Here is a 10,366-nt window from a genome sequence, read left to right on the forward strand (position 1 = left end):
AAAAATAATAGCAGGGATGAAGGACTAACAGATCTCAAATGTACTAGTCAACTCTTTCTCAAGTATTTACCCTTTTTCCCAAAGGCTAAATACTCATCATTCTTTAAATTGCACACATATGAAATATTTTTTCACGTACGATAGACACCACAATAGAAAATAAGCTCATCATTCTTCTCATAACATAAGACATTCTAATAACACCCCTCCTCTACTAGGTCATGACCTCTACAGGGGCAGGAGCTCATTTGGGGCACCACTGTCCACTCTGGTTTCTTCCCACATCCATTCCTCAGCAAGTGATGGGTCACCAACCAGACCTTCCCTCCTGCATCCCTACAAGCAATCTGGCCCTCCCCAAAGTTGTGTTTAAGCAAGGGGGTAGTCAGAAAGGCTTTCTGGAGGGAGATGACCCTTGAACCCAAGTAAGAGTGTAATATTAGAACACCCTTGTGTCAATAAACCAAGCTGGTGAATAAAGAGGGAAGAATATCCCTGGAAGAGATATTCTGACAGTTACTCCCAATACAGAGAGCACCAGGCTTTGCAGACCCATGGGTGAGGAACATGCACACAACTAAAGGATGTATCAGGGAAGACTTCTCAGGTTCATAATTCAGACCCAAAGCTTTCAAGGAGGTTAGCCTTGCCTCCCATTAACTAGACGCAAACCCTTGGTCATGCTCTGTGCTGAGCTCTAAGGGTTCAGAGGTACAGAGGCATGCTGTCTCCATAGTGGAACAGAAAGATCATGGACAAAACTTCTGAAAGTATTTAGTGGTGTCAAGGAGAGAATCAGGACCTCTGTAGGTTCAAGCGTTCTGGTACACAGAAGTCCTCCAGACTTGGCTGTGCTGGCCCCCTGCCCTCCCACCCCTGTACCGACCCTATCCTGTATGGCTGCCTTTGACTGAGCCACTGATGGCGCTTGCATACCTGGGGTGGGCCTCTAGATGCTCTTTACCCAAATTCAGAATGTGCATATTTAACAAAAGGCAGACTTATAAAGGGTACAATGTGAGGAAATTGAGTAATTTTACAGTAAAGAAACGTGACAAGCACTACCTCAGCCAGGTGACCAAGGGTAACAGGGATAAGTAATGTTAGCACCCAATCGCTGGCTGCAAGGACTGAGGGCTAGGGGCTTCTCTTCCTCATGGCCACAGTTACCTAGGTGCCCCCCTAGATCAGGAAGGTCAGGAACTATATCTGATTCACCTCTGCACCATCACTTGGCAGTGGCTGGCTATACTCAGGCCAACACCTATGGAAGGCACCATCTTAGGGAAGAGATAGACCTCTGGCTGGGGACCCAGCTCTGCCACTTGATAGCTTCATCAAGTTCCTTTCTTACTATTAGTTTACTGGTTAGTAAAATGGCCTGCTGAGTCCACAAATAAGATTCTAAACTACTAGACTGTTTCTAGGATAATCATTTCCCTCAACTCCAGGAGAGTAGGACAGGATAAGCCCCTACTTAATATTTGGTGATCCAGGTACCAAGTGGGGGAGAAGTGAACATGCCTGGCGTTTGTCCTTCTCTACCCCAGGCTAATGTCCTCCTCTTCTTCCACCCAACTCACCTAGAAAACAGAGCCTAAACCAAGAAGTAAATACTGATGTTTTATTTTGGAAGTACAAACCCAAGGCATTAGTGGTGAGAAAATGGAAGCAAGGCAGGGGTGAACGGTAGGTAATGCAGTGATTGTTTCCAAGCTGGACACTGCTTCATGACAAACCTTGAAGAGGCCCAGCATGCATATGCCCTGCCTACTTGGGAATCTCCCCAGAGGCTTGGCTGTATGGGGAAATAATGCCTTATAGCAATTCATGGAAGGGAGAGAAGGCAGAATTCATTTGCATGGCTTTCTCCTACTTCCCATTTCCCATTAGTCAAATCTTCCCCTTAGAGCATGAATTGTCCTACACTTCAAGGTTGCTGTGGCTACATGGGATGCCAGACCCCATGCCCTATGGTGGGACACTCCACGAGTTTGGAAGAGACAAACTCTAAGCATGTGGATGGTGAGTGACAAAGGGAATCCAATGCAGCTGGGTGTGGTGGCACATGCCTGTAATCCCAGCGGCTTGAGAGTTCAATGCCAGCCTCAGCAATTTAGCAAGGCCCTAAGCAACTCAGTGAGACCCTGTTTCACAATTTTTAAAAATGAATAAAAAGGTCTGGGAATGTAGCTCTCAGTTTAAACGACCCTGGGTTCAAGCCCTGGTACCAAAAACAAAACAAACCACAAAAAAAAAAAAAAAAGAAGCAAAGAATCTGATGCCATACATATGACATGTCCAATACAGGCCAGTACGTCTTTCCCATTTTCCAGAAGGGGAAATAAGGTATAGTGATCACAGATTTTTCCTAAGGTCACATGGCTAGTGAGTGGAAAGTTCAAGATTTGAACATAGTCTGGATCTGGAAACTATGGAAGACCAAACCATGGATTTTATGTAGCAGCAAAGGAGAGTCACTAAAAGGTTTCAGGCCAGGGAGCGACTTGATAAAGAGCTTTTAAATAAAGCTCTCAATCTCCATTGTGCTCATCTTCCTGTCTGGCAAAACTTCAACAGTAGGTGTCCCCAGTGAGGTGAGGCCATTCAAGACAGGCTTTGAGGGATTGGAGGAAACTCTGATGGAGTCCAGAGCTTCATCTGGGCTTTGATGTTGCCTCTTAAACTTCGTCTTCATCTAAGCTGCTCCTACCAAGAGATGAGTTGGTTGGAGGCAGGCAGCAACTGGGTAGAAAAACAAAACTGAGGAAGAGATAGACCTAAAGACCAGGAGCAAGAGGACCATCTGTCTGTCCATTGCTGACCTGCCCTGGCAGGCGCTGATGAATCTTTTGGTGTTGCCGGAGATGGTCAGATCTCATGAACTGTCGGCCACACTGATCACATTCATATGGTCGATACCTGGTGTGTATCCGCATATGTCGTGCAAGCTCATCAGAACGAAAAAAAGACCACGGGCAGCCTTCCCAGGTGCATCTATAAGGCTTCTGACCTGGGGAGTGACAAGGGAGAGATGAAATTTAGTAGATGGAGTCAAAAGGTGGAATGGAAGAGATATAACTATGAACAAGAGCAGTCGAGATCAGGGAGTCAAAAAGGAAGATCCAGGAAACCAGTGAGGGACAACAATGATCAGGGCCACTCCAGTCATCTTGGCAGTCATTCTGGATGGCAAGTTGGTGGGATCAGTGTAGCTTGGGTCCAAGCTTGAAAGATGAAGGGTTAATCCTAAGAAATTACAAATCTGTGCTCCAGCACAGACCAAAAAAAGCCCAGACTCCTCTATCTCCTCCCCATCTGATACCTCATTCACCTGTGTGTTTGCGCTGGTGACTCACAAGGTACGAGCGCTTGGTATAGGCTTTTCCACAGTTCTTATACTGACAGCAATAAGGCCTTGAAAGGGGAGATTTCCTCCTGGGTGCTGCTTTCTGGCCACTGAAGTTCTCTGCTCTCCTCGGAGCCTGGATGGGCGGCTCAGGTAGGAAGAGGTCTTCCTGGCAGTCTGACTTGTCCACAAGAGCATCAAGGGGGTCTAAGGTCGGCAAAGACTGGGACCTATCTGAGGGCATCACAAGGTCATAGGGATCTCTAGGCGGCAACATCTGAACCATGGAGGGGAGCACAGGCTGGGTCTCAGTGGAGGGCATGTTTGGGGCCCATAACATTTTAGGAATTAAAGAGGGTCTGAGAGAAGGTAGTAATTGGGGATCAGAATAAGGCATTGTTGGGGCACTAGTGTGGGACACGGAGATGCCACTTGAATCTGGGACTGGCAGACTGTTGGAGGGTATCTTCAGATTCTCACTGAAGGTCCTGGCCATTCCTGGAATACGGGACTCTCCTAAAGGCATCATCATCTGGGGCTCCTCACACATCATCATCCCTGGCTGGGAGGGAGAGACTCCCTGACAGTAAGTCATCTGGGAAGGGACAAGAGCCGCTTGGGGACAACAGTTCACAGAGTACTCAGGTAGTAACACATCGAACTGGGGCCCCACTTCACCCATATTCTGCACAGGTGCCTCAGCAGACACCAAAAAGGTCCCTAACATCTCTGTGCCCCGAGGACAGTGTTGAGTGTCTAGTGGGCTGTGGTTCCAAGAGGTGTGTACTCCGCCACTTCTGAAAGACAGAGACATATCCAAGATGGACATTGCTCTCTCATTATCCTAGGAGAGAGAGAGAGAGAGAAAAAAAAAAAAAGATGAACTTCCACTTTCACATGTCCCTCCGTCCCATCTCAAGATCCCATTCTAATCCAAGCTTCCATCATCTTTGGTCTGAATTATCCCGCTTCCAGACTATTCTCTGGCTTGAGCTACGAAGCAGGTCTTGTTGACAGGAGGAGCACGACGGAGCCTAGGTGTAAGCTGTGCCACTCTTCCTGTTGGCATGTTTGTTTTTTTATTTCATACAAAGCAACAAAAAGAAAACAAGATGTTCCATGTTAAGCTACCTTCAGTAAAACTCCGAAAACACACTCAAATTCCAGATTATATGTATGAAGGTGAAAATATCTCAAACCAGCAGAATAAGTGCAGAAATCCTCAAAGACATCAAGAATGTAAGCTTCAGATGGATCCTGACTTCACCATTTGCAAATATTTATCTATAGAAAAGGGATTCCCGAGTAGCGACTGCATGAACAGATCTGACATCAAAGAGAAGTTATGTCCAGGCACCATGGCACATGCCTAATCCCAGTGACTATGGAGGTGAGGGTAGAAGGATCACAAGCTAGAGGCCATCTACTGACTTAGAGAGTCCTGTCTCAAAACATCACCAGATGCCTTATTAGAAACCATGTACACCAAAAGGCAGGGGTTGGATGTATTAAAAGTGCTAAAGGGAAAAAGTACCAATCAAGAATCTTATATCTGGCAAATCTGCCTCTTTCAAAAATGGATATTAAGCCCGGCACAGTGGTATATATCTGTAATCCCAGTGATTCGGGAGGCTGAGGCTGGAGGATCACGAGTTCAAAGCCAGCCTCAGCAAAGGCAAAACACTAACTCAGTGAGACCCTGTCTCTAAATAAATAAAATACAAATTAGGGCTGGGGATGGGGCTCAGTGGTCAAATGTCCTTGAGTTCAATCCCAAGTCCCCCTCCCCCTGAAAATGGATATTAAGATATTCCCAGAGAAACAAAAACTGACAGATCATTCCAACTTGACCTGCCCTGCAAGAAATGAATGGCAGCCAGGCGCTGTGGAGCACGCCTATAATCCCAGCGGCTTTGGAGGCTGAGGCAGGAGGATCACAAGTTCAAAGCCATCCTCAGAAATGGTGAGGTACTAAGCAACTCAGTGAGACCGTCTTTAAATAAAATACAAAATAGGGATAAGGATGTGGCTTAGTGGCTGAATGCCCGAGCTCAATCCCTAGTACCAAAAAAAAAAAAAAAAAAAAAAAAAAAAGAAAGAAATGCTAATGACAGTCTTTCAAGTAAAAATGAAAGGATACACGAGGACAGTAGTTTGAAGCCATATAGAGAAATTTATCATAAAGATCTCTGTGAAGCGTAAATACACAGACAATTTTAAAAAGATTATTATAACTTTGATTTTAACTCCATTTTTTGTTTTCTACATAATTTAAGATACTAATGCATAAAAATTATGAACGTGTATTTCTGAGCATACAATGCATAAAAATGTAATGCTATAAAACTATGTTAAGCTATTGAAGTTAAGCTGGTATAAATTCAAATTAGTGTTATAACTTTAGAATATCAAATGTAATCCTTATGGGAACAATAAATAGTTACAGAGATACAAAAGAAAATGAGGAAATCTTATAAGTTTCACTTCAGAAAAAAATAAATAAATAAGACATAATGGTGAAGATGAGGGATAAAAATCAAAGAATTAAATTTCTCCTTGTCAGTAAATATTTTAAATGTGATTATACTCTCAATCTAAATGTAAATGGATTATACTCTCAAAAGACAAATTGGCCAAAAGGATTTTTAAAAACATGATATATTTGTGTTTATAAGATACTCAATTTAGGACTGGGGATGAAGATCTGTGGTAGAGTGCTTGGTTAGCATGTGTGAAACCCAAGGTTCAATCCCTAGCACCACAAAAAAGAAAAAACTCAATTTAGATACAAAGGCCAAAGACACAAATAGGTTGAAAGCAAAAGAGAAGATACTCCATGCAATAACAAACAGTATAAACTGGAGGAGTCTATACTAACCAACTTTAAATTAAAGAAAAAATTACAAGAGACAAAAGACATATATTAGTAAAGGGCCCAATTCAGCAAGATAAAACAATCGTAAACATTTAGGTACCTAATAATAGACCATCAAAATATATGAGGCAAAGCTGGTTGTGATGGTACACAGCTATTAATTTCAGCAACTGGGGAGGCTGAGGCTGGAGAATTGCAAATTTGAGGCCAGCATGGGCAATTTAGTGAGACTGTATGTCAAAAAATAAAAATAAAAAGGGCTGTGGATGTTGCTTGGTAATTAAGCACCCACGGGTTCTATCTCCAGAACCAAAAGGTAGTGCATGTAATCCTAGCTCCCAGAGGCTGCAGCAGGAAGGTTATAAAATGGAGACCAGCCTTAGCAATATAGACTATCTCAAAATAAAACTTTAATAAAGGGGCCGGAAAGTAGCTCAGTGGTACAGTGTATGCCTAGCATATATGAGGCCCTGGGTTGAATTCCCAGTACAAAAAAAAAAAAAAAAAAAAAAAAAATCCAGTGTGTCAAATAAGAAATCACAAGGAAAATTGGAAAATACTTAAGAGTCCAATTGTTTTAGTCAGTTTTTTGCTTCTGTAACTACAAGACCTAACAAGAACAATTTTAGAGGAGGAAAGTTTTATTTAGAGCCTCACAGTTTGAGGTCTCAGTCCATAGGCAGCCAGCTCCATTTCTTGGGGCAGGAGGTGAGACAGAACATTATGGCAGAGAGAAGTAGCTCACATGATCAGAAAGTAGAGAGAGGTCTCCATTTGCCAGATACAAAATATATATACCTCCAAAGCACAAGCCCGGTGCCTACCCCCTCCAGCTACACTGGACTTACCCTCAGCCATCACAACTAATCCCATCCGAGGATTAATTCACTCAGTTTAAGGCTTTCATAACCCAATCATTTCATCTCTGAATGTTCTTGCATTGTCTCACCCGTGAGCTTTTGAGGACACCTAATATCTAAACCATAACATCAATGAAGACAAAAACAGAACATACCCAAACTTAGAGAATACAGCCAAAGCAGTGATGAGGAGGAAAGAACAGCTGTAAATGTGAATAGATAAGTTGGTTCTTAGGAAAGATTAACAAACTTGCCAAACCTTTAGCTAGACTAAGGAAAAACAGAAGATTTAAATTACAAGTTAAGATATGAAAACAGGAGGCATTATCCATCCTACACAATAAAAAGGGTTATCATAGAGTACCACAAACAATGCTACACCAACAAACTGGATAATCAGGATGAAATATACAAATTGCTAGAAACACAAAACTATCAAGACTAAATCATATAAATTGAAAATCCATAAAATCTAATAACAAGATTAAGTCACTAATCAGAAGCCTCCAAGACAAAGAAAAGCCCTTGACTTGATGGTTTTACTGGTGAATTTTACCAAATGCAAAAAAAAACATGTACACACGCACATACAACAACTCAAAATGGAGCAAGACCTAAAGGCAAGAGATTAAAACTACAAAACTCTTAGAAGAAGCGTGGGCTTAGGAGGACCACTACCACCCTGCTCCGACCCCGGGGCTGGGGAGGGGCTGTCCCTGTGGCTCAGCTCCAGGTGCTGGGTTGGATCCTCAGCACTACATAAAAATAAATAAATAAAATAAAGGTATTGTATCCAACTACAACTAAAAAAAAAAAACCTCTTAAAAGAAAATGGGATAAAGCTTCATGACATCAGATTGCTCAGTGATTTTTTAGATATGATAAAGACACAGGCAACAGAATAAAAACTGACAAAGTAGCTCCATGAGAATTAAAAAATTTGTGAATCAAAAAGAAAAATTGATGGATGGGGTTTGTGGCTCAGTGGTAGAGTGATTGCCTAGCACATGTGAGGGACATAAAAAATAAATAAGTAAATATAATAAAGGTATTGTGTCCATCTTCAACTAAAAAGATAAATTTTTTAAAAAGATGAAACAAACACACATACAATTAAATTTAAAAACTGTTTTGTGCAAAGAACATTACTAACAGAATTAAAAGAAAACTCACAAAATAGAGAATATACTTGCAAAATATTTCTATATATGGAGTATTGGAGTGGCGCTGCACCATGTACAGCCAGAGGAATGAGAAGTTGTGCTCCATTTGTGTACAATATGACAAAATGCATTCTACTGTCATGTATAACTAATTAGGAAAATTTAAAAAAATACTATATGGAGAACTCTGGAAACTGAATAACAAAACAAAAAACAAACAATCCAGACTCAAATGAAAATAACAATTGCTAAATTATTCCAATTAAGTCCTACTTTATAGTAGAAGAATATAATCTAATGAATTTGGAAGGAATGCTGGGACTGCCATTATTTTGCAACTCCCTGATGAAATTTCTGATGGAGAAAAAATTAAAATTTGGTATTAAAATCAGTAAGCAGGGCTGGGGATGTGGCTCAAGCGGTAGCTCGCTTGTCTGGCATGCGTGCGGCCCGGGTTCGATCCTCAGCACCACACACAAACAACGATGTTGTGTCCGCCGATAACTAAAAAATAAATATTAAAAAATTCTCTCTCCCTCTCTCACTCTCTCTTTAAAAAAAAAAAAAAAATCAGTAAGCAAACCAGGCCCGGTGGCACATGCCTATAATCCCAGTGACTCAAAAGGCTGAAACAGGAGAGCAAGTTCAAGGCCAACCTCAGCAATTTAGTGAGGCCCTGAGCAACTTAAGGAGACCTTGCCTCAAAATAAAAAATAAAAAGGGCTGTGGCTCAGTGGTAAAGCACGCCGGGGTTAAATCCTTAGTCCCACCCCCTCCGCAAAAAACAAAACAAAAAACCCAATAAATAAATGGCTGGTAGGAAACTGGACATTCGGGTACATACAAGGTAACATCACACAGATTGTTTTCTGACCGTGGATAAAAGGTAAGTTTGAATGTAGAGATGTTTTTTTCTCCCTGGTTAAAAGGATTAGAAGTTTACAGCCAGCCTCAGCAATTTAGCAAAATCCTATCTCAAAATAAAATAATAAAAAGGGTTTGGGATGTGACTCAGTGGTTAAGTGACCTTCGGTTCAATCCCTAGTACCAAAGACAAACAAACACTCTAGTTTCAAAGAGGCTCAAGGGACATAAACCAAATGCAGCATGTTGTCTTGAAATTAGATCCTGGTTTGGACATACCTGCTTTAAAGGGAAACTTAGAGAATTGTGAATAAGGATTGAATATAAGATGCTACAAAGAAATTAATTTTGACAGATTTGATCATGTTTTGGCCAGGAAAGGAAAAAATTTTTTTAACTCTAGACCTAGGGTGATCCCATCTGCTTTATCCTCACTAAATGCTCAGCAAACATGAGGTCAACACACAGTAAGCACCAGATAACATTTTTGGGTGTGTCTAGCATGCATGAAGCTTTGGGTTTAAACCTCAGAACCACAAATCTATTAGGTAGGTATTTCTGGGGGTACTCAGCCTTTTCCCCACTCCTACTCAACAATAATCTTCTTTCACAAGTTTTAGAGTTGCCTAAACATAGCTTCATCACCCTGTCATTCTCCCAAATTTTTCTTGGCTCCCATCTCTCCAGATCTTTCTTCACTGAATCTAATCAACATTTCTCTGACTCTTTGCTTGACCTCCCTGGAGCTTCCCAGATTATGTGCCATACTCTTCTTGCAATGTATCCTTCCCTTGGCCACCAACCCACTGATACACTTTTCTGGCTTTTCTCTTTCTCTACAGTTTGGCCCCCTCCTCCAGTCTCCTGCAGATTGCCCACTGTTCTCTCAGGGCATTCTCATGCTAATAGATCAATTTCTACATACATTTCAATTATTCTTAAATCTAGCTTCAAGGAAGATCTCACCTAGGTTTTCTGCCTTCCTACAGATCGATTCCATTTGGACAGCCCATGGGCACTTCAAATGGACAGCATCCAAAACTTATGATTATTCTTGCCCACCACTCCCTTCCCCCAAAATGCCCTATTAACCCTGTTCCATCTCATACTTTGCTTTTGGTACATGTTCGGCACAGATGCAATTATTTTTCTGATTTTTTTTTTTTTTAATCCTAGGATGGTTGAATCTGCAGCTGCAGAACACTCTGATTCAGCCCACCTCCTCCAGGGCACTCTCAGAAATGCAAATCTAATT

General features: G+C 41.7%; 1 protein-coding gene across 1 annotated transcript; it reads right to left on the reverse strand.

Annotated features, from left to right (window-relative positions):
• Positions 1-2,780: 2,780 nt before the first annotated feature.
• On the reverse strand, positions 2,781-4,178 carry KLF17 (KLF transcription factor 17; the record flags this gene model as incomplete). The annotated part of the gene is made up of 2 exons (XM_081305625.1): positions 2,781-3,013; positions 3,335-4,178. 2 exons carry the CDS (start codon positions 4,176-4,178, stop codon positions 2,781-2,783), a joined length of 1,077 nt encoding a protein of 358 aa, XP_081161751.1.
• Positions 4,179-10,366: the final 6,188 nt, after the last annotated feature.

This window comes from Spermophilus citellus (genome assembly GCF_964194105.1).
Source record: "Spermophilus citellus genome assembly, chromosome: 9".
Lineage (NCBI taxonomy): Eukaryota > Metazoa > Chordata > Mammalia > Rodentia > Sciuridae > Spermophilus > Spermophilus citellus.